Consider the following 24,205-nt stretch of genomic DNA (forward strand, 5'->3'; position numbering starts at 1 on the left):
CACATATACATAACCCAAATTGCACTTCAAATCACAACTAAGCCAAATTCTTGCTTTGAAAAGAATTAAAATTTACTCCAAGTTTATGACTAAAAATTGTATTGCAAGAGAATGAGATAAAGGAAAAGAGGACAAGGGGACCGCCTGTTAAAATATAATTGCTTCCACTTTACAACCAGGTCGGGGGCCATCTAGCTTCTTCTAAACCCCCCCATCAATCCTCCGGAAAAGTGAAAAATATACAGGCACCTGCTAAATGTAGACGACAACTGACCTTCCACGGACCTAAAACTTAATGGACGCAAAGGGCAGCTGTCACAACAAAATTCACGGGTTGCTCCTCAGTTCACCATGAAATAGGTTGACACCTTGCATTTTACATGAATGAATTTCCAAGTTTAACTATATATACCCTTAGCTATTAACATTGATTGCCCAACAAAGAAGGAAATTAATAGCAGAAGAAGGTAGATAGCTGTGGCGCAGCGACAACTTTGACTAGTTTCTCAAAACAGTAAGTTGAGGTACAAGACAATCCATCCAGCCATGGAGAAGATAGCAAATATGTGAACCCAGAACAAGACGGCAGCTGCCTCTCTTCCACAGCCTCTTAAATTTGCAACAGCACCTGCAGACAAGGTTGATTTGTTAATACGAAACTTAAGGTGTTATAAGAGTGGGTCAAGCTATGTCTATGATCTATGACTTAGACTGGGTACCAGCAAGGACAGATGTAGGCATTGTGTGCTGGAGCAGTAGGACAAATCGGAACATCTTATCACCAGCAGGGAGGAAACCGAGCTTATCGGCCAACATTACAATGCCAAGTCCTACAGGGGGCACCAAGACTAATCGTCCGATGATAATAGCAACTGTTGTTCGTAGACCAAGTTTTGAACTTCCTGGACCTGTAAAAATCAGAGAGATGTCACGACTATATTCATCTGCACTCGAAACCAAACACATGGGATGCTTATCGAACAATTATTGAGCAATGGCATATTTTCACAATACATGACATATATAGATTATTTATGCAAGGTCAAACTCAAGAACAAATTAATGGAAGCATGGAAAAGGGATGTCAACTCACCATCGACAAGGTTTCCACCTAACGCCAACAGAATGCATGGAATCATGGCCTCCCTGATAATCACCAATATTGTGAGATTATAACAAATAAAGATTGAAATTTAGCAGGAAATGATAATGTGGGAGGAAATGATCCGCTCAATAGTGTTTTTGACACATCAATTCAGTTACTGTTGAACATAAATGGAATAAGAACCATTCAGCCTCCAGCATACTATGCATATAATCACAAATTCCATTTGAAATGTTATTACAAGTCTCTTCACAAGGAACCCTTGCTTTAATATCTACCATAAGGTATTAAATTGTTGAGGTTCCTATTTACAAAAGAGGGGCAGGCAAATCCATTCACGTCAAGTCTTTGCATTCAATTGAGAATCCCAATCCTCTAACCACTTAACTGCTCACAGAGCTGGAATCCACAAAAATAAGTTTCATTTCCTTAGGCATCTATCACAAACATATTAACCAAGAAAGAGGTTATAGGAATTGTACAAGTTCAATGTTTCCACCACATTACTGCTAACGCTCTTTTATAACCTCACACACACAAATCGTCAGTAGAATTCTTGGATTATTAACTTTTATTTCTGTCAACATCAAGAAACCCCTTTTATCTACCAACATCAACCCTGGAACTTGCAACTTAAAAACAAAGAATACAAAAGAATACATGAAAAACTAGTTGGGAGATAAAGCAAATGAATACACAACAACATTCCTAGTGAAGACAACAACCAAATGCTATCAGGTACACTTAGTATAAAATTCAACTGGACATACCCAAGGATAATACAGCTGTCTGTGAAGAAGAAAAGGGGACCATCAGCGGTAAAGATAATTTTCTTTAAAAATGGTATCGATCCAAGTACCATGGCCAGGATCTGCAGCAAAGTTGTGCTTACTAGTTAGAATCTATTATGAGTCCATGGGTTAACGATCCAACTGAAAATCCTTAATAAATACAGCAATTAATTTAGTTTGGCAAATAAATTAAACTTACAGAAGCTATTATAGGGGGTTGAAGTAATTGTTTGAGCTTCAACTTCTCATAGAGAAAAACCAAGAAATCTATAATCTGCATCATGAATCATGGCATGTAATTAGAGCCATATTATATTATTTATATACTATATACCAGAGATAACCAGACAAAAAGAAGCACTGAAGTAAAGCAGAAAATCCTGAAATTTCAAGTGCAAAGCAGTTATCCATCATGGATCTATACATGGAAGCATATCAAAAGTTGAAAAACTTGTAACCAGCCTACCATTGCTATTAAATTGCTGTCTGACAACAGACTTCCCCACATGCTAAAATAAAGTGTCCCTTTTCTCAAAAAAGAAAAAGAAAAAAAAGAAATACATAATTTGCAGCAGATGGGAAGATATTTGTGACACGACATGTAGGATTGAGTATAGATGAATAAATTCATTCTCACCTTAGGTGTGTGAGAAACATTTGAGTTAGTTTCTGCAACCTCTTCTTCATGTGCTGCCTCTTCGTTTTCATCATGTGTAAGCAGCGGAACTTGATCAGGTATCTTGCCATTTCGAGGGTTTTTGATTGGGAGCTCTCCCTCCTCAATGTCAAAGGTACCCTCTGGAGGGGGGGCCAACATATGAAATACATATGTGTATAGGATGATTGCACCAACCTATATAAGCATCCAAAATAATACACATTGTTTAGCAGTTCATTGTAAATGAGTGAATTAATGTGCAGAAAAAATCTTGAATCACTGCATAACTGCAACTTGGATTCAAGTATAAAAGTTTGGGTGATCAAGAGTGAAATGCAAGATACCTACCCACTGGCCAAATGAAATATAGGCAGTCCCATCTGTTTTACATGTAGTTGAATCACCAAAAGGGTTTGATTTGTCTCTACATAAAGCTGAAATCAGAACCAGTGGCACATTCCCAATGTTTCCTGCAATCCATGGTAAGACCCATATAATTCAAAATAACTCAGATTGTGGTAGAGCCTACAGTTGATACTGAATATATTACATACCCAATTAAGCCACATATATTGTGCTATTATTTATAGATTACAGACATATTGCATGGGCTGCTAAGTGTGAATTATGCAATAAATTAGCAGAAAAAGATGTGCTAGTCGCATGTTTCGAGTAGCTTAAATTACAAGACTGATCTCAAATCATCACCTTGAATATTTCGTCATCCCACATTTCGGAATCAATTAGAGGCTCATGTTTAAACTAGTGGTAGAAGAAAGCATACCTATTCCAATCTGTACAATTGTAAACTTGAAAAGGGGTAAGGTGGACGGACAATGGATGCAACAATATACCCTATTATAGAGCCTGATGTACTACCCAGAACGACATTCACAGGAATAAACCACCTGCAAAAGGATAAATTTCTAGTTATAATAATCTAATTGTTGGCCTTGTTGCCATGGAGTGTAAAAGAAACAGAAGAACTAACTCTTACCACTCAAGCATTTTCTGTAGGGTGATGGCTTGTCCAAGTTGAGAGAATATCAAACATGGAAGCAAAAGTGAGAAGACCAGCTGCAAGAAATAGTAGGAAAACCAGTTATATAGTGCACGGTATACACCGGAAAGTTGCTTGCAATGCAAGGGTGAGATGTGGGTTTTGCTTACCCCATTTAAGAGTTTCCTTCCACTGGCGGGGAAGATGTTAACATACTTGGAAGCCATTAGAAGGCCCAAGGAGCACACTGTAAAAACCTTTGCTATGGGCAAAACTGCGATCTTGATCGTCCCAAGTAACGACTCCCCCCCGGCCCGATGGGCCACCTCCACCACCTGCAAAAACCTTTCCATGTTTTCCCCAACTATCTATGTTGCCTGCCCAGAAGAATTCACCAATTTTTCTTCAAACTATCCCAATTGGCACTTCTCATGAAATCAGAACCAGGCTGCCCACAATTCAATTCTTCTTTCAAAATAAAGCCCCTTAATTTATTATTCGGGATAATAAAAAAAGGGGATTTGCAGTCCAAAAATCTCTTCTTTTCTGGCGAAGCCTCCGTTGCTCGGCAACTTTTCCTTGAACCAGCAAAAACAAAAGCAAATAAGGAAATACCCGTTGCGCTATATATCAAATCCCAGCTAAAATCCTAGTCATTGTCGAAATATGAATCCTTGAACCCAAAAAACATAAACATTATTTGAATCATCAAATAAACAAAACCATTTGATAAGATAATTAACGTAAACCTCAATCAAAGTAATCAAAGTAGAAGATGAACACCAAATGTGGCAAGGCAAACAATCCCAACCTAAATCATTGTCGTCATGCGTTCTAGCTGCCGAGGATCCAACGGAGAATTCGCAGCAACCAAACCCTATAGCAATCGGAGAAACACACAGAACCAAAAAAAAGGAAATAAATAAATAAACGAGACAAAAAAGGATGAGAAATGAAGAATCCGAAATCAAATAAAACTGAAACTCAAAAATCAAAAGAAACAAAAAAACAAAAACAAAACAAAAATAGATTACGTCGTCGTCTAAGTTACCTACTCTTTGCTCTGCCTCTTCTTCCTGTTTGTTTTGGTTTAGTTAGTTGGCGCGTTGCCACCTCCCTGTCAAAAAATTTCTATGTTTCTCTTGTTAAAATCTAACGAGTGAAAGTCGGGATAAACTCAGAAACGTCGACGGCTCGGCTATTTGTATGGAGCGGCAAATGTGACGAAACTACCCTTAAAACTTTCAATATATTACAGAAAATACCCCTTCCCGCTTGATCGTCGTGAGCTACTAGAAGTCGGTACCAACGAAATTTCCGCGCAAGTAGCAGTCTCTCTCTCCTCCCATTCCTTTCCTAATGTGTACTTGTTTTCTCGTGCAGTTCAATTTTGTTTCTTTGCTTTTGTGGCTGAGGGCTGAGAACAGTTTTGTAGAGTTGGCAATTTTCTTTTTTCTTCTTTTAGGTTCAAATTCTGTTTGGAGAAAGAAAAAAAAAACCGTAAGGTAAATTTCTAAAAATGATGGATCGAGTCGAGAGAAATAGTTGTCACATCATGCACAGTTTGTGAAAAATTCGGCTTGTCGCATCAGGAAAGCGTACGAGAGTTGCCTTGCCTTAATTAACTTTAGTTCTTTTGCGTAATCGTGTCTTCGTTAATCACAATAATAAGATTCGTATTACGTACCTAAGGTTTTATAACTATTTCGTAAAAAGTATATATTAACAAATTTGTTGCAAGGAGTTGTAGTTTAAGTGGTCGAGAATAATTATCGATGCCTGTCGACTGTTGAATTCTCTAATAACGCAATATTGTTTGTATGGAAAGAAAAAATAAAGTAATTTCATATACAAATTTATTATAAAGTAAATTTAGATTTTAGCTCCAAAAAAAACTTTTATTTTGAAAAAAGCCAACCTATGATATGCAATACTAATTGTGACGTCTAATGTAAGTAGAATAGTAGGAAAGTCATAGAGGTTTGTTTGAAGGGTAGATGGGTGGATGGGTTGAGGGGTTGAGGGGTTGAGGGGTTGAGGAGAAGTTCAAAGTGCAATGGAGACTGGATCTGTCCCTTGTGAAGCAGAGGTTGCTTCTTTGGAATGGTTGTTGAGAGGATGATGCCAGACAACTGTGTTCATGATTATATTGTTAGCTGGATATATAATAATAAATATCTTCAGTAAATTAAAGGATATATATGTCAGATTCAGAAGGAGATAAAATAGCCAGAGAGCTTCTCAAATCCCATTCACATGATGATCGTGTGGTAATCACCGGTTCACAGCCTGATCAGCTTTTCTGTCACCTCTATTCCCTTATCACTTCACTTGCCATCACTCCAATTAATACCTTCGTTGCGTAATAGAAATAGGTCACGACTAATCCGTCGTATGGAATTTCTAATCGTTGATGTATGAGAACAACTATTATTGACTATTATGCATGTGCCTTTTTTGACTATTGATGTCCAAAATAAGCATCTCATATTAATACTTTGATTATGAATAGAAGTAGGTCACGGTAAATTAGTCACACGAGATTTCTAACCATTGATATATAAGTGTATTTATTTTTTTCCTTCATACATGTGCGTTTTCTAACTATTGATGCATATGCATAACTATTTCAAAATAGGTGATGTTCTTTTTTCTTTTTCTTTTTTAATCAAATTTTTTTATATTTAATTAATTAAGACATACAAATTATCATGTCACATGCGTGTAATATTAATTATGCCCGAAAAAATATAATGTCTTATCATGCTATATTAATATGATTAGATTGTTGTAGTGTGATTTAGAAGAAAATATGCACTTGATTCATCCACACAAATATCGAGTAGTGTTTTCTAGTATATGAATGTGGAAACTGGACACAGGACAGGACAGGACATTTCGCACAAATAACGCCACATACAATACAAACCTCACAGGGGAAAGTGCGTGGCATGTGGCATGTCCAATTTTCCATGGGGTCCAGTAATCAATCTTATTTTAATACCGTCATCAGCAGACGGATCCAAAACGTATCTCTCAAGAACCCTAAATTTACTATATAGGAAATGGGAGTGACAGTCAGATTTGTATGGTTCCTAATTGCCTTTCTGAAAGGTGATTGTCGTGTTGGGCAAAGGAAGCATGAGGTGTTGGCCCCTGCTCAGTGCCATTTGCCAAAGGTGGAAATCAAAAACACAATCCGAGTCTGAGACTTTTGGCCAACTGCTTTACTTCAACTGGAAGCTTCCCTTTTAGGCTTGTAGCTTTTCAAGTGGGCAAGTACAAATGGTAATTCCAGTTTCGACACGACACTTTTAGGATTTTACTGCCAAAAGAGTAATGGTTAAGCTGTTTGGGATTTAAATTAAGGCTACAGAAAACGCTCTATTTCAAGCTTGGATAATACAATCCAATGTACTTTAATTTTACATTGCTTATATTATTACTCGGGTCAAATTTTTGCTTTTTGAAATGCTTTGCAACTAATTGATTGATTGTTTTAACTTTGATTTTCCTTTTCCAGTTAGTTTCAAGTTATGGGCTTGCATGTATTTATTGTTAAGATTTCAAAGAGACGGATTCTTAGTCCACCACTATCAGAAATGATTTGATTTTGGTTTAATTTGAATGTTTGATTTGAGTTTCAGTCAATAGATTGATATCATGTTAAGATTTTGGCATCTCAACTTAACCACTTGTTTAGTAAGTGTGGGGTTTTATACAAAAGTCTCGATATTATTAGGAGTTGAACTATTTATTATATGAGGCTTTCTATTTTGTTAAGTTTAGATATGGGACTCGTGTATTCTTCAACATTTATAACCCCAATCTTGACTCTCTCAAACTCAAGGCCCAGGGTCAGCTCAACTTAGTCTGTCCAGGCCCAGCCCAGTTTATAATGGTAATTGGGTTGGTCCAGCCCAAGCCTATGATTACATAGCTAAGAAAGTTTGTATCAGCGTTCTAATGCATGCCCTCACCGTGATGAGTTTGCAGAAAAAATTGATTATTTGATATTTGTTATGGACCAATGCAAATATGAATAAGATCGATAACCTTCCGAATAACATTACATTTATCACATTTCTTGATCACATTGTATCGTAGATGAGTTTCACCTTTGTTATATAGATGCAACGAATCTATCTACGAGTGATGTAACTTCAAGCCAGTTGCCTTCATTGCACACGCCTAACAAGGAGTTTGATTCCATGTTGAGGCAGCAGCAAAATTTTGTAAACAGGGCAATGTTGATAATTTGGAGAAAGGGAAAATGAGAACTTGGACAGAATGAGGGAGAGCACTATCTTCAGCTGCAGCATGGCAAATGTCTGGCCCATGCACAATCGGCTCCCATAACCAAATGGCATGTATGCTTGGGGATACTTGCACGATTCGGATACCCCATTTTCAAACCTCTCTGGCTTAAACTCATCAGCATCTGAACCCCAATTTTCGTGGTCACGGTGCAGTGTTGGAATGAATGTCCATATGTGGATGCCTTCTGGCACATCCAAGTCCCCCAACTTCATGTTTGTAAGAGCTTCCCTTGCCATTATGACTCCCGGTCCATAAAGCCGCAGGCTCTCTTGAATCACCATTGTTAGCTGCATGTACATATAGATAAGCAACAATTTTGAAGATTTATCAAACACTCGACTATAAATATTACCATTTTCAATTTGCGTAAGGTGTCCATGTCTTGCAGGCAATGATGCAGTCGATCATCATCCCCACAGACCTCAAAAATCTCAGCACGAACACGATCTTGCCATTCGGGTTGTAATGCCAATAGCATCAGGTCCAGGATGCTGCAAGAGCAGTGGTCTCAGATCCTGCAAAGTAGATAGTTCTGCAATTGTCCAGAATAAATTGGTCTGTTTTGTGGCTAGGCATTTCAGTGCTAGAAGCAGCACTTTCAAGTATCATTTGTAATAAGTCCTTTTCTGATGTGCCACACAATTGGCTTTCAGCTTGACGATCCCTCACTAATTTGAGCAACAAAGCGTCCACCTCTTTCTTTAAACTCCTTACCTTCTTGTCATTTTCTGTGGGAAGGAATCTGCAGGATTTGAACACATGGTAAAAAAACAATTATAAAAAAGATATTAAAAAGCATGTGCTAAAGTTACTGACAGAAGAACAAACAAACCTAAAATTGAGAAAGCCAAAGAGCAAACTTGGATGGGACAAGGTGTCCTGGAGGGCAGCAATCTTTGCAAAAATCTGGTTGCCTTGGGAGTAAGAGCTGCCAAAACAAGCTCTTGATATGATATCAGCAGAGAGGCTTTTCAAATCCTCATCAATTGTTATGTCCACGATGCCCTCCTCACTTTCTAGTATACGGCTCTCCCATGTCTTAATTATTGTCTTTGTAGATTCCTCCATCAGACCCACCATGCCCTACAATTCTTCACCATTTCAATCACCACATGCTTGATTTTAAAATTTTAAAATAAAAGAAAAAGACTTTAGAAAATATAGATAAAAGGGCATTCTCTAATATACCTTAACCTTGTCGAGGAAGAATTCAGGAGCAATGATTTTCTTCTGGTATGCCCATTCTTCTCCGTTGGCCCGGATAACGCTGTCACCTAGCAATGGCTGCATTGGCTTACTCAGATATGTAGGTCTGCCCAAATCCAAGGAGTTGTGCAGTTTCAGCTCCCTTAACAGCTTGGGATCGCTCACATACAAGTGTTGCTTGCTTCCTGTTGAGTACATGTATACTTGACCTGCATAAATACTTTCATCAAACACTTGTAACTTTTCTCTGTCATTTTGATCCAAAATTCCCATATTCTAAATTATACACCAGCGAGTGACGCTAGCACATTTCTTAACTGAACAAATTATGTTGCAGTTGACGTGTCTATCAAGAGTTGGAAAGCCACATGCTACATAATATGTGACCAAGAGTAAATATTTCTCCTCAAACTACGCAAATTTACTAAACTTCATACCATACTGCTGCTCCCATTGCTGAAGATAAGGAAAGAATGAGGGACAGTTGTGCTGCACTCGTTTAACACCAGATGGTTTCTGATTGATGTTGATATTGCTGGATTGAATCTTCTTCATCTCTGAAACATTACCAAAAATGAAGGAAGGTGCTGGCCCTCTGATGCCTTGCCTCCAAAGCACTGATCGAATCCTTGCAGGCTTCAGCCACATCTCCTTAACCAATCGCATTAAGACACTGGTTATACCAATCAACACAAGTGACCAGCATATCATTGCCACCTGAAAACCCTCCTCTGCCATCTCTCTCTGTTTATGAGAAGAGAAGATGGTTGTGTTTCAAGTTTCAACTGCACTGTGCCATTAATATGCTTTTTTTGTTGTTGAAAAAGAACAAAACTACAACATCAACAGTCTGCACCTATCTTGTAATGGTCACTTATTTTTCATTTTTAATTGTGTTTGATTAAATCAATGTCACATGACGAACATCTTTTTGTTTGGTATGAGGAAGGCCAATGGGGAGGGGACATATTCAAACTCTAAGTAGAATCTTTGCTGACACTCGGATGGAATCTAGCCTGGTTTTTCCAAGAAAATAAGTAGATATAAAGTTATTAACATGTAGCCGTTGGCTGATTCGTTGATTTCTGAGTCGCTGTTGCAATGTTTACGTCAATTATGTTGCCTTCCATACAATAATACTATTTGGCCGGCGTGAGTAAATCAAGCATCTAGAATTAAAATTCAATATAACATGTGGTTCAATGAAAATCAAGTTTTATATAATGGGACAGTGGTGGTGATTCCCTCTTCCCCCCATACCCAGGATCGAACCCAGTGGAGTTTCTTTCTTCCAATGTAACAAAAAAAAAAAGTTTTAAATAATGGCATTTGCAGTCTGAAATATTAAGATATATGACGGATAATTCTGTGATTAACATTATATTTATCACATTTGTTGATCACATTGTATGGTAAACTGGTTTTACAAATAGGGTCTGTCTATTTACAAATGGTTTTATTGTACCCTTAAACCAGCTCTAGCTGCCTTCAAATCCCTGCACACGCCTAACAAGGAGTCTGATTCCATGCTCCGGCAACAACAGCATTTTATAAACAGGGGAGTGTTGATAATTTGGAGAAAGGGAGAATGAGAACTTGGACAGAATGAGAGGAAGCACTATCTTGAGCTGCACCATGCCAAAAGTCTGCCCTATACAAGATCGGCTCCCATGACCAAATGGCACGTATGCTTGTGGATACTTGCATGCCTCAGACACCCCATTTGCAAACCTCTCTGGCTTGAACTCATTAGCATCCGGACCCCAATTTTCGGGGTCACGGTGCAGTGTCGGTATGAGCGTCCATATGTGGACGCCTTCCGGCACGGTAAAGTCCCCCAACTTCATTTTTGCTAGAGCTTCCCTTGCCAATATAACTCCAGGTCCATACAGCCGTAGGCTCTCTTGAATCACCATTGTCAGCTGCATATACACGCATATATATAAACACTGTGCGCAACAACTTTGAAAATTTATCAAACACTTAATAACAATGTCTTTCAAGTACCGTTTTCAACTTGTTCAGTTTGTCCATGTCTTTCAAGCATTGACGCAGTTGATCATCATCGTCCCCGCAGACCTCAGCAATCTCAACACGAACACGTTCTTGCCATTCTGGGTGCAATGCCAAGAGCATCAGTGTCCAGGATGCTGTCAGAGCTGTGGTCTCAGATCCTGCGAAGTAGATGCTTCTACAATTATCCAGAATGAATTGGTCTCTTTTGTGCATATATTGTTGAGGCTTGTCAGTGCTGTTATTAGCAGCACTTTGGAGTATCATTTGTAATAGGTCCTTTTCTGACGTGCCTCCCGATTGGCTTTCCTTTTGGCGATCTCTCACTAATTTGAGTAACAAAGCATCCACCTCTTTTCTCAAACTCTTAATCTTCTTTTCACTCTCTGTGGGAAATAAGCTGCATATATACAGCCTCATGTCAAACTTAACATTTATTTTGATTGGACAAGGCGTCCAAAGAGCAAAAACAAAAGCACTCAAGAGAAAAGCAAAACATGAAAACGAACCTAAAATTGAGAAAGCCAAAGAGCAAACTTGGATTAGACAAGGCCTCCTGGAGGATAGCAATCTTTGCAAAAATCTGGTTGCCTTGGGAGTAAGAGCTACCAAAACAAGCTCTTGAGATTATATCAGCAGAGAGGGTCTTCAATTCCTCATCAACTTTTATGTCCACAACACCTCCCTCACTTTCAATTACACGGCTCTCCCATGTCTTAATAAAAGCCACAGCAGATTCCTCCATCAGACAAACCATACCCTATATGTAACACGTGATGAGAGAGATAGATACGTTACTTACCTAATTATATACAATCGGATATGGAATAAGAATTGATTGACTGTATATTACCTTAACCTTGTTGAGGAAGAATTCAGGAGCAATGACTTTCTTCTGGTAGGCAAAATCTTGTCCGTTGGCTCGAATAATGCTGTCACCTATCAAGGGCTGGAGTGGCTTGCTCAAATATCTAGGTACACCCAAATCCATGTAGTTTTGCAATTTAAGTTCCCTTAACAGCTTGGGATCGCTCACATACAGGTGCTGTTTGCTCCCTGTTGCGTACACATACACTGGACCTGCATACACTTTCCTTCATATCAGACTTGGTAACTTGGTCCTCAATAAATTTGACCCTAAGTCCCAGGTTCCTCATCATAGTTTATTAGTAAGTTATATATGCAGTATAATAATCATAGTAATTTTGGAGGATCAAATAATTTATAGATGTTGGTGACAGTGTTGAGTGACAGAACAATCCAGTTAAAAGATGACATGTGTTCAAACTTGATGATACTTTTTAAAAACTTAATCATATGTCAACTTTTACCTCAATTACAACCCTGTCACATGGTAGGGACATCCACACACAAGTTTTTCTGTAATTATAATGGCGTGACAAATAAAATCCCATCCTACATGTATAACATAGTTATAGTAACGTGTAGTATCTCTAGCATTACCCTAATAACAATAAGGACTAAGTTATTAATGGTTCGACATCCATATGATCCACAATATTGACTAGTAAATTAATATAGTAAATCTACCTACCATATTACTCAATCGATCGTCTAGTAACTATGTACAAATTTAATTTCATACCATACAGCTGCTCCCATTGTTGAAGATACGGGAAGATGGAGGGAACCCAGTTGTGGTGCACATGATTAGCATCAGATGGTTTCTGATTGCTGGACTGGATCTTCTGCATCTCTGGAACGTTCCCGGCAATGAAGGAAGGTGGCGGCCCTCGGATGCCTTGCTTCCAAAGCACAGATCGAATCCTTGCAGGCTTCAGCCACATCTCCTTCATCAATCGAAACAAAACTCTCAAAACACCAATCAACATAACTGACCAACATATCAAAGCCACCTGCAGACCCTCAGCCATCTCTCTCTCTCTCTCTCTCTCTCTCTCTCTCTCTCTGAGAGACAAGCTATCTTTCTATTACAAGGGCATCTTCCCCTGCTGAGCTCTATAGTAGAAAATTATAGCTCTACTGCGACTCTGAGAGATATGGCAGGCGGACAAAAATACCCTTTTGAATAATAATAATTATCTATGCTGCCATTAAACTTAAAAGTTATGGTCGTTGCACTAAACTTTCAGCTAAACCTTAATTAATCATTAATAAGGAGAGGTTAGCAGCTCATTGGCCGCCAATAATATTTAATGTAGTGGTCCAATCAATGTGTAATTTCTGGATAACCTTGGAAAATGGTGAGTTTATTTAAGGTAATAGCATTTGATTGTATTTTAATTTTTTTATAAAATTTGATTATAAAAATATATTAATTCCTTTTTAAAAATATAAATAAGACACAATCATTCATATAATCCAATAGCTAGTCTCTAAATTTTTATTTATTTGTGGAATTTGGAAAGAAGAATATTGATACTATGCATAGCTCGCAATCTGGTGCATTACTTTTGTTTGATCTACGACCCAAAATTGATGGCCAAACTGTCAAAGAAAATAAAATTATGATACCATTATCTTCGTATACAGTGAGACAGTTGAGCTGTCAAGTTTTTTTCCTTGTTAACTTAACATTCTGAGTTGTTATCCACTAATTATCGATTTAATGATACTTTTTTTTTCCATGTTAAAAGATCTGTTATTTCTTATTTTTCCGTCATTGATATTATTATTATTCTACGGTTATCGTGGTATCAAAACATATTCAATTGTACTTGAAGTTCAAACCAACACTAAAAATCAAAACTAGAACGTGCATATACGTTAAAAGCTAATTAATTAATTAAAATCAGGCCGATGTGGGTGGTTGCTCAAATGAAGTTTTACAGTGGGCAATTGCAGCCTGAATTGAGGTCTCTCTTGCATACACATACACTTTATTTCTCTCATCACTCGCAAACCATTTGTGAATCGGCGACGACTTGATCGAACTCGGGCAGCTTCTTGTTCTTCTATCCTTTCGACCAATGCCTGTGCTCATGCTATTTCCTATGGCTTCCAAAACCCCTCTAACTGCGCCCAAGTTTATTTCCAAAACCCTCGAATGTTTCTCCTCACCTTCTCCTTCTTCTGAATCCTTGCGCTTCCCTTGTTTGTTCTGCGCCAACCATTTGTCCAGAGGCTTCAGAACACTCTTTTTTGATTTTGTCTTCTTCTTGCTTCGACCGGGATCGCAGGCAACTTGGCGGGGCTTCACAATTGAGGCTACCAGGGCTCCCAAATTCATGGCTCGAAACTTGAACAGCAGCTTCATTATGCCACCGTTTATGGAGCTTCTCATGTTTGTTGCTTTCCTTAATTAATTGATGCAAACAGACATGCCACATGGTAATTAGTAAGCTTCATATCACTTGTCACATTATTATTATTATTTTAAGGTTTTATATTAGCGATATTAGGGTAAAGGGGATCAAATACAAGACATCGAATACAAGGTAATTGCTCTATCTGTTTTTAAGAGAGCCCCTACAAGTCTTTTGGCAATGAGATATTCTAAAGTATAATAAAAGGAAAAGAGTACTCGAACTCGAGTGCAAAAGAGCATACATGTTATACTTTTATACATTATTTGTCACATCATAATTGATAGTCTTTTTTTTTTTAAAAAAATTTAAAAAAAGTGGATCTCTACTTTTATGAGGATGTAATGAAATATTATTAACAGTTCATAATATAATGGGTTAAAACATTTTCCAAATAAAACAAATTAATGATTCTACGCGCGTATTATAGTTTTGGATTCACATGACAAATTTCAACAAAGGTTTCTAACTTCTAATATAAAATTATTGATTGGCTTGTTTCAGTATATACCTGCTACGTGCCACGTGAGCATTGTCCGCGTGGATAGACAATTCCGACGATGACCGGAGACCAAAGAGTAACGTGTTGACTGCAGGCAATCTCCCTCTTTTAGTAGCGGTGCTTCTTTGCAGCATGGAAGAGTCTTGATCAGATCCCTCTTTCCGAGCCCCACAACTGCCTTCCGTGGACGAAGAGCTCAAAGTGCACGACGCTGAAGATGATGTCGTCTGATTTACTGATTGGTCGTCAGGAGGCTCAGAGATGTTTTGGTGGGTGTGGGTGGAGAGCTCCGGGAGAAGGCTAGATGAAAAAGATAAACGCAAGTAATCCACATGGTCTAAGCCTCCAACACGATCATCGTCATCTCGATCACAACTTGGTTTAGGATGATCATGGTGATCAAGGGCTATTTCGATGTATGATCCATCATCACTCGTGCCATCAGCATCATCGTCATCTTCGTCATCGTCGGTGAAATGAGAAAGAGAGGAGAAGTTCAAATCTGACTCGGAGCAGCTGAAGGAGAAGCTTCCTCCATGGCTCAGATCTCGCAGATCAGTACAACTCATACTTTCCATGGCATGTAGCAACTATATGCTATATTTCCAGCATGCACACGCTATATACGAATTAATAAAAAAACTATAAAAGGGAAAGTTGGAACACAGATCATAATATATATATGGAAGAATAAGATCTGCAAAGAGATCTATGGAGATAGATATGCTATATGTTGCATGTGCATGTCGAAGCCAGACAGAAATTAATGAAAGGGAGGAGACTGGAAAGTCTCATCAAGTAAAAAGCTTTGGTCCAAGTAAGACACTAGCTAGGCGGTCACATTTTATAGCTAGGACATCAAGGTGGACCGTCTGAAATTTTTAATGTTTGAAAATTCAAATCCATGCACATATATACATACGTGGTCCAAAGTTGATTTGGGTTGCTTGTGAAGAGATCAGAATCTGACGAATCAAATCCCAGAACTCATGCAAGTTTTATCTCTAGCCCTTGAATTGCTCTTCAAGATTTTAACGTTGTTGTTTGTTAGTCAAATGAAGGACATAAGATGAAACCCATTGGCATATGATGAGAAACTTATATTCTTGGGTATCTAAAAGCTTATGCAATTCCGCAATTTGAGCCAACCCCATTCTTTGAGGCCATGGCCCCCAAAGCACCCCAGAAAATTGTATGAATTTGTATTTTGCTTACATTTGTCGCCCTATATCAGGTGTATTTTGTAATGAATTTAACAATAATGATGAAAGGTGCTTTTCAACTACAAATTTGTAATTAATCACCTAATCTAATTAATAATCAAGTTAAGCAGCCCCTTGATTTCAGGATTTTATGAGCCATATATATGTTGAGAACAAATTCCAGAGTCTACCAATTGGCTTGCAATCTTCGTCAGTTCGATTTATTATTACATTCCTTAAAATACAAGTGTTGTGACTGTAGACATGAAGTTGGTTAAATTTGAATTTCCTTCTCGTAGTTTAGACTAAATTTTAAAGTAAATTATCGTTTGTATAAAAATAATAATAATAAGGGAGAGGAGACATTCCATTGCAGTGAGCAAAAATTCAGGAAAAATAATGAGATCGTATATATAACATACAAAACTGCTCGCGTCAGCAAGAGGTTTGACAAGTCACAAGAGTAACAAAGGGAATTACCGATCGAAATCGATCGTAGTCAATAGTCAATACTGGTGGGGGCATGCCAGCAGACTTGAAATATTCAATTTTAAGCGATCAGACGACTTTTCATCTCATTTGGAAGTTTCTTTTGCATTCTTATAAAAAGCAAAATGAATTATTAAAGTGCCAACTAATCTTTTTGACTTGTTTTTTAATTGGTTAACCAGAGCCCTTACAAATATATACTAACTTCTATGCATGCGCTTCCGAGTCATGCACATAAAACATAATCTATTATCTGATTGTTTTTTAAAAAATTTTAAATATGAAAATGTATGAATTTACCATATTATCATCATTTAATTAATAATTCTAATTTTTAATGTTTGTATTAACTAATGACATTTTTTAGTATTTTAAATATTTTGTCATTATCTCCCTTTTGTTTTTTATATATAGATAATTATTTTAAAAAATAAATAATAATTTTATTTGTTCTCAAATAAAATTCAAAAACTCATCCGTCATTTGGACTACCTGGCGATATATACGCATGTGGCTTCTTGAAGGTCCAAGTCTTCGTTCCTTAATCCAATTACTTAATTATAATCGACTCAGCCTTTTCACTTAATTTGAGATTAATTATTCAAACGCCGGCGTTTTATGATACAAAAAACTGACTTAGAAATAATTTGCATACCCAAGATTTATTGATCCATTTGCTTAATGAGAGACACCATAATAAACACAACCAAAGCTTTATCATTATCAATCAAAGGCAATAGCTCTAGACATGATCGAGCCACGTAACTACGTCGGGTCCAGAATTAAGCATGCATGCATTCATGTGCAGATATATACCGTCGGTGATCATGAATTTACGAGGAGGGAACAAGAACAGTGGTGCGCATCATGTCCTTGAACTCGAACAAGTCAACGAGGCCATCGTGGTTACGGTCAACGGAGGTGATCATCTGCTGAACTCTATCAATCTCATTGCCTTCCTGGAACCCTAGCTTGGCAAGCACCACCTGCAACTCCTTAGCCGAGATGAACCCATCTCCGTCCTCGTCAAACACCTTGAACGCCTCCGAAAGATCCAACTCCTCCTGGTACATCTTCCTCTTTCCTTCGCATTCTGCCGCAGAAGCAACGACAGACTCTTCGTCGTCGTCGTAGGGGAAGTAGGTGTCTGAGAGGGACTGGTGGAGGGAGAGGAAGTCGTCGAAATTGAGGCCGTCGTTGGAGGGTTGGATGAAGGATTTGATCGTGGAATGGAGGTCGGAGATTTCGACATCAAGGCCGAGGAGAGCGAGGGCTTGGCCGATCTCGTGGACGCTGACGAGCCCGTCTTGGTTTTTGTCGAACACGTCAAAGACGCGGCGGAGGCGGAGGGAGTTTAGGCTCGCGCACCGAAGCCGAAACGACGACTTCGATGACGGCCTCTTGCTAAGGGCGGCACCAGTCGGCCGTGCAGCCGAAGACGCGGCTGCTAATTCCATGATGATAATTAATTTAATGAATGATTTATTTATGTATAAATCACTGGGGGGATGAAGAAGAGGATGGAGAGAAGGAAACAGGAGATGTTTTGTTTTGGGTGGGGATGAATATGTTACATGGGTTTTTCTATAACTTATAACAGGGGAGGGTGCGCGTTTGGTGGGCGTTGAAAGTCTGTCGTTGTTAATTTCCTGTTAATTTGTTTGTTTAAATTAGTTTTAAAAAATTGATTTTGCATTTGCCCGTTGTTTGCATTTCCAACCGCCTAACTAATACTCCAACTACAAGTCAGTCGTCGTTGACCCAACAAAAACAAAATCATTATAAATAAACAAGTCCCTTGGTAGATGCTCATGCATGTGCGAATTAATTTTTTTATTATTTTTATTATTTTATTTTTAGAATTTAAAAAAATAACATGAGTAATTATGTTCTATAAAAGTAATACATATTATTTGATTTTGTTTTAATTTTAATTGTATTAGTATGAAAAAAGTGAATTTATTATATTATCTTCATTTAATTAATAATTTTAATTCTTAATATTTGAATTAACCAATAGCATTTTAGTATTTTGAATGTTTTATTATTCTCTACTTCTACTATATATACATACTAGCTCCTTGGCACATGCTCGTATATGCCAATTGGTTTTATTTTTTATTTTATTTTTAGAATTAAAAAAAGATAATATGGGTAGTTATGTTATATAAAAGTATGACATATTATCTGATTTTGTTTATATGAAAAAAAGTGAATTTATCATATTATTTTCATTTAATTAATAATTTTAATTCTTAATATTTTAATTAACTAATGACATTTTCTGGTATTTTGAATATTTCACAATTATCTGCCTTTTATTTTATATATATAGATAATTATAATAATAAATAAATAAATAAACAGTCGGTGGTTTTCCAATTCTAAATCCAAAAAAATAAAAAGGAAAAAAAAACACGACATATCATTGAATTTGGATTTATGGGCCATATCATATGTGGACAAAGAAACAGCAGATTTATGGGAAAGGGTATGGTCTGAGTTCCGTGTATTGGCCCACTTTAGGACACGTGCGATTGGACCCGTACCCATGCCTACACCTCACACGCTCTGCCATTTGTTTTCAGGCGGTGCATCGTTGACTCACACTGGTCATACTTTTTCTTTTTCTGGTTGGTTTTTTTGGTTACAATTACATTTACAGTTGAGTTAATCATCTTTTAATCACAAAACAAACAATCTCCCATCTTTTTCATGTGTATGTTGTGTGTTAACATAATGCCGCTGGCTAAGCTAGTTAGCTAATATAATCTCACATACAAATTATAAATTAATATTCTTCGAATAATATTGTTTACATACATATTGTAAATGAATTAATTGATTTCTCGATCAGGTGTGACAATCATATTAAAAAGTTTTTCAAAATAAAAGCATACAAAACGTGTGATGTATCAGGTTTGAGAGTGTTTGTGTAGTATCAATACTGTTTCCAAATATGTCTTATCTTATATTGGTAACATAACAATTGAGCAATTAAACCTCATGATAAGTTTGAGGAAAAAGCTAAATTAAGGTAAGATTGCTCCCCTATGGTAAGGTTTAATTTTCTTTCCTTATTAATATTTCTCAAAATTCCCACATTACCATTTGTGTATTTATTCCCTCTAAAACATATTTCGCGCCATATTTTTCCCTCCAAAACATAGTTCCCTCCATATTTTTGCCTCCAAAAAAAAATTTCCTTATGTATTTCCCTCCAATAATTATTTCCATTTATATTAATTTTCTTTCCAAAACAGAGTAATTATAGATGATGTACACATTTTTTTTTATGAGAACGAAGTGCATTATGATGCATAATACAACTCTAATAATGTTGAAAATCCAATTATATCGACATCAAACTTGAACAAAGAAAAATTAATGTGGATATAAAAAATAAAATAAAAAGGGAATTGATGGAAGTAGGGAGTGTAATTAGTTTTTTTAATGCATTTTTAGGAGTTTAATGTTTATTATTAGAATTTTGGGAGGAATATTAAACGAGTGGGTTGCGCAAACCGCCAAAAAGTAAAAAAAGGAGGTGAGTTTGCGGAGAAAGTGGGTCCAGAAATTCGCATGAGGAGCACTCAGATCTATTAAACTGGAGCCAAACTCGAAAGCAAAGACAGCGACTGAGTTAAAGTCTATTTACAAACACTATTTTGCAGCTTTACAAAGTAACTCTCTCTCTCTCTCTCTCTCTCTCTAACCCCATTCACTTTCCAACTCCTTCGGCCTGCGGCTGCTTCTACTGTTCTTCAACTCTGCTCTCACTCAGGTAATCAAAGTCTCCAGCTTTTCCCTGTCTCAAGCTCTTTCTGCTTTTGCTGTTATGGGTTCTTCTTTGTTTGCTCTCTGAGATCGATTTCTTAGGTTATCTGTTCATTTATGTTGTTTTAGGGTTTTGAGTTTCCTGAATCAGGTTTCCCCTGCTGCCTTTTGCCGGGAGAATTAAAATCCTTAACTTTTATGAATATTTTAATTCAAAGTTCGAATCTTTTGTTGTCATTTAGGTAGTTATTGTTATATCTCATCTTCAGGGCATCTGGGTTATCTATTTAGATTTGCTTCTTTATTATTTGTCTTGTTTTCTACTTTGATTTTCCTTTCCACCCCAAGCCCTTTTTTTGTCTCTTTCGATTTCTGTTAATTTTCAACCAAATTTTCATGCAGGTTCAACTATTTCACATGGGTTTTATCTGAATTTGATTTCTGTTTTCAGTATCTACTTAAAATAATGATTTGCTGCCAAATTCTACTTTTACTGATCAAGTTCCCATCTTCAGCTGCTATCTTCTCCCTGTATTTCAATTATGATTACAACTAGATGAGATAATGCTTTTTCTGCCAAATTATTCTTTTACTAATCAAGTTCTTCTTCAGCTGTTACCCTCACCATGGGTTCTGGAGATTGTATCAATGAACTAGATCAATGCAAACTACCATCTCAGAAATCTTTGGAAAAATTGGATAGAGCTAGTGCTTTGGGGCTTCATAAGGATGCCGCTGAGACACCAATGAAATTGATGGCAAATGGGATGGCTTCTCTGGGGCCTATTACTCCTAAAGCAGACAGAGAGAATGGGGATTTCACCATTGACTTCATATCTCCGCCCTCATTTTTAAAGAAACCGTCAATGGTGACCTGCCTCAGTTCCAACACCAACAGAAATGGGGATGACCCATTTGGTTATTGTGCTGATGGTAGCAGCCCTAGGACACCAGTGGATGGTGTCTTCGATCCCTTTGCCCCCGGTCGGGATGACCTGGCATTGGCACCCCGGTGTAAAAAATTTGTCAGTAAGTACAGAAGTGTGGTTGCTCGTCAGCTTAATTTTGATTCTCCTGTCCAAAGTTCAGAAGATGAGATTTGGACTGATGTAGAATCTATTTCGGATGAGGAAATGTTTGAAGCGGTGTATGAAAATCTATTGAAAGTTATTGTATCCGAGCAAACTGAGGGAGTTTTTTCTGAATGTTCAAGGAAAGGTTGGGATTCTGATGACTGCAAAACACCTCCCCCGGAACCGCTTCTAAATGGAGTAGCTGAATCTTGTCCTGGTGCGCCCTTGAGGCCATCAGGGAAATCAAGGAACATTGACTTGGGGTTAATCAGAAAGCTTGAATTCTAGCACCATCTGACTCATGCGGTTATATGCAGTGAATTTGCTAGAATTCGGGTACTTCTTTCCAACAGCTGATCATTTGCTAATTATCATTTCTGCCCCTCTTATATGTTTCATAGGGATCAACTCAGTCTCTCTGTCTCTCTCTGTCTCTCTCTGTCTGACCTAGATTATACAGTAGTGCTAGCATTGTACAGTAGTTGTCGACCTTATTTATATTTTCAACCACAGGAAAAGACATCATTTTGATTTTAGCATTGGCTAGTACTCCTCAATTTTTACTCAGAATGTAAGACAAAGGGAGAAATAAAATAGAACTTCTTCCTTCATCAATCATGTGCTGAACATATTCGTGTTTAGTAGCTGTCTTATCAAATTTTGTATGCCTGAAATCTCTGCGCTTTATGATTCGGGGCTATAATGTGATGACCGGAATGATTGTCTATGTGTATATTGCTCAACTTTGAGTCTTGTTGGATGATAAGAATTGGGAAACTAATTGAACGAAGCTATTTTCTTCGTAGTTTTTTGGTAACTTGGTTTATAGGAAGTCTGAAACAGGGAGTTCTTTGTTTTCCATCTAGGATGCTAGCCATACGTTGAGCAGCACCAAGCGAGCTATAAACAAGGCTACTCTGTTTATGTCCTTGGTTTTGTTTAACCCCTTTATCTCTAGTTCTTGTATTTTCTCCGCAAGAATGAAATTGTCGATGCCGGTATTGATGTACATGGATAAGCTAGGGTGTAATCTGATGTCTTGTGCCCGATTGGATGGACAAAGACATTTGTTTTCACATGAATCTTGAGTATATCCCTGTTGGAGAATGAATTTCTTTGAAATGAGATAGATGTCACTGAGTCTCTGTTTTCTGCTTTCATTCTTAGGAAAAGTTGTGGATTTTATTCAGCTCTGGTAGACTCTCTGTGATTTGTTTGTTTGGATGTTATAATGTAACGGGGTTCAGAAGCTGTTTGCTTTTGTTCCCCTTCCCTTTCTGTTTTAAAAGTTAAAACAGCATGCTCTCAGCACAAGCTTCTCAGGTTGTGGGCAAAAAGTTCACGGGCTGTTTTGATGATGTTGGGTTTGGTGGGTAGGCTTAGAAAGCTCTGTCAGCGATTGGCGTGTCAAGAAACCAGTTAGGCCCGTGAAGTCACCCATGCTGGCATATCAATATAAACTATAAAATATATGAACAAGGATCTCTGATTTTGGACATCATATGCGAATTTTTCCATATATTTTATTTTATTTTCGTGCATCAAATCTATGTTTGGTTCCCTTTCTCCAAGTTTCAACAAAAGAAAATAAAGAGTACAGAGAAAAAGGCAAAAAGCTTCACAAAATTCTAAATAACCTGGGTTTAAGTTCGTCCTAACTTTAACTCTGTGCATCATCCTAGCTCAAGCTGATCACAATCTGAAAAGTTTGCTTCTTTTTCCTCCATGGTAGCATAAAAATGCATAATTTACGTGCCATTCTTTGGGTTTACTGGAATCTGCACCTTCTCACGAATCATTGAGAAGCAAGCAGTATTCTTCTCCAATAAAACTCACAATCACAACTTGGCCTTGCTTTTACAAACTTGCCTCTTCACCTTCATGTCAGGAAAACCAATGGTCAATTGGCACTCAGATACAGCCACAGCATGCTTCTTGATGAACCCCAGGAAGGTAACCCTGCCCGGGATCCTCGTACGTGTTTCCAGCACAAACTCACCACCAAGCAGATCACTGATCAAGTTGCTCATGTTGTTCACCAGCCGGTCCGCCTGCAGCGTAAGGCGGCACGGCAGCGTGGAGTTGCCCCTCGATGGGATAAAACCTGGGTACAAGTCAGCATCACCTACCTGGTTGCCTTGGTACAGAAGAAAAGTCTTGCCAGTGCCATGCTTGAAGCTGGCGTGGTTTCTGTTCTCCACAAGGATCATGAGGTCGAGAGTGATGTTGAGCTCAATCTGAACGGCGGGGAATGAGACACGAGGAGCCACGCCGTCGACAGATGCAGACAGGATCTGGGTTATTGGTTGTCTGGTCTTGAACACAGTTAAGGCCAAGATCAAGGCAATGATGAAGAGCAGCAGGATTAAGAAGAGGACAACCCCAATTGCAATGAGACAGGAGCGCTTTCTCTTGTTGGGTTTGGTGAGGTGGTCGCTGTTTTCTGTCATGGTTTTGATTGAACAAAGGTGTTTGATAAATTTGAAGTAAGTTTGTTGAAGACTTGAGAAAGAGAGACAAAGATGAAGAGGTAACAGAGGAAGAGTGAGTTGCAGAGGGGTTTGTATTTAGATCGGTTTTGGGTTCTTCTTCCAATTAAAATTGTAGGTGGTTGGGGATTGGGACTTGATTTTAATGCGCGCCCCCAACCCCCCCCTCCAATCCAACGGCCAGCAAACAACTAACTCAGCTTTCCTCGGGTCACCGCCTTTTAATTGCTTCCCCACCGGCTATTCTTTTTCTTTTTTCCTTTTTGTTTCCAATAGCAAACCAATTTTTCTGT

At 37.9% G+C, this 24,205-nt stretch overlaps 6 protein-coding genes and 1 pseudogene across 9 annotated transcripts; 1 reads left to right on the forward strand and 6 right to left on the reverse strand.

The window, feature by feature from the left end:
- Positions 1-117: 117 nt before the first annotated feature.
- LOC103342566 (Auxin efflux carrier family protein) lies at positions 118-4,996 on the reverse strand. 2 transcript variants are annotated; one of them, XM_008246208.3, is made up of 12 exons: positions 4,606-4,996; positions 4,366-4,431; positions 3,725-4,132; positions 3,552-3,631; positions 3,339-3,462; positions 2,903-3,024; positions 2,534-2,749; positions 2,096-2,170; positions 1,876-1,976; positions 1,094-1,146; positions 720-908; positions 118-628 (listed from the first exon to the last, which is right to left on the reverse strand). In XM_008246208.3, the coding sequence occupies exons 7-12, from the start codon at positions 2,711-2,713 to the stop codon at positions 507-509; spliced, it is 720 nt and encodes a 239-aa protein (XP_008244430.2). In that variant the 5' UTR covers positions 2,714-2,749; positions 2,903-3,024; positions 3,339-3,462; positions 3,552-3,631; positions 3,725-4,132; positions 4,366-4,431; positions 4,606-4,996; the 3' UTR covers positions 118-506. The 2 variants fall into 2 exon arrangements, with proteins under 2 accessions (XP_008244430.2, XP_008244438.2); XM_008246216.3 differs by having other exon boundaries at positions 4,610-4,884.
- A 2,603-nt stretch (positions 4,997-7,599) lies between these two features.
- On the reverse strand, positions 7,600-9,823 carry LOC103342556 (cytochrome P450 714A1-like; annotated as a pseudogene). The gene is made up of 5 exons (XR_016122346.1): positions 9,518-9,823; positions 9,063-9,289; positions 8,707-8,957; positions 8,227-8,616; positions 7,600-8,161 (listed from the first exon to the last, which is right to left on the reverse strand). The product of XR_016122346.1 is annotated as a cytochrome P450 714A1-like (transcript).
- A 609-nt stretch (positions 9,824-10,432) lies between these two features.
- On the reverse strand, positions 10,433-13,067 carry LOC103342543 (cytochrome P450 714A1-like). 2 transcript variants are annotated; one of them, XM_008246182.2, is made up of 5 exons: positions 12,700-13,067; positions 11,947-12,173; positions 11,603-11,853; positions 11,088-11,493; positions 10,433-11,002 (listed from the first exon to the last, which is right to left on the reverse strand). In XM_008246182.2, exons 1-5 carry the CDS (start codon positions 12,986-12,988, stop codon positions 10,559-10,561), a joined length of 1,617 nt encoding a protein of 538 aa, XP_008244404.1. In that variant the 5' UTR covers positions 12,989-13,067; the 3' UTR covers positions 10,433-10,558. The 2 variants fall into 2 exon arrangements, with proteins under 2 accessions (XP_008244404.1, XP_088900171.1); XM_089044045.1 differs by having other exon boundaries at positions 11,947-12,182; positions 12,700-13,058.
- Positions 13,068-13,837: 770 nt separating this feature from the next.
- LOC103342532 (uncharacterized) lies at positions 13,838-15,871 on the reverse strand. Its single transcript, XM_008246173.2, has 2 exons — positions 14,892-15,871; positions 13,838-14,371 (listed from the first exon to the last, which is right to left on the reverse strand). Exons 1-2 carry the CDS (start codon positions 15,458-15,460, stop codon positions 13,867-13,869), a joined length of 1,074 nt encoding a protein of 357 aa, XP_008244395.2. The 5' UTR covers positions 15,461-15,871; the 3' UTR covers positions 13,838-13,866.
- A 1,338-nt stretch (positions 15,872-17,209) lies between these two features.
- Positions 17,210-18,150, reverse strand: LOC103342522 (calcium-binding protein CML42). The gene has a single exon (XM_008246164.3). The coding sequence runs from the start codon at positions 18,028-18,030 to the stop codon at positions 17,407-17,409; it is 624 nt and encodes a 207-aa protein (XP_008244386.2). The 5' UTR covers positions 18,031-18,150; the 3' UTR covers positions 17,210-17,406.
- A 2,055-nt stretch (positions 18,151-20,205) lies between these two features.
- On the forward strand, positions 20,206-22,038 carry LOC103342514 (uncharacterized). Its single transcript, XM_008246153.2, has 2 exons — positions 20,206-20,357; positions 20,963-22,038. The coding sequence occupies exon 2, from the start codon at positions 20,977-20,979 to the stop codon at positions 21,709-21,711; it is 735 nt and encodes a 244-aa protein (XP_008244375.1). The 5' UTR covers positions 20,206-20,357; positions 20,963-20,976; the 3' UTR covers positions 21,712-22,038.
- Positions 22,039-22,926: 888 nt separating this feature from the next.
- Positions 22,927-24,015, reverse strand: LOC103342504 (uncharacterized). Its single transcript, XM_008246142.3, has one exon. The coding sequence runs from the start codon at positions 23,871-23,873 to the stop codon at positions 23,262-23,264; it is 612 nt and encodes a 203-aa protein (XP_008244364.1). The 5' UTR covers positions 23,874-24,015; the 3' UTR covers positions 22,927-23,261.
- Between the last annotated feature and the right edge of the window lie 190 nt (positions 24,016-24,205).

The sequence above is a fragment of the Prunus mume genome, linkage group LG1 (genome assembly GCF_029339155.1).
Source record: "Prunus mume cultivar Tortuosa linkage group LG1, ASM2933915v1, whole genome shotgun sequence".
NCBI lineage: Eukaryota > Viridiplantae > Streptophyta > Magnoliopsida > Rosales > Rosaceae > Prunus > Prunus mume.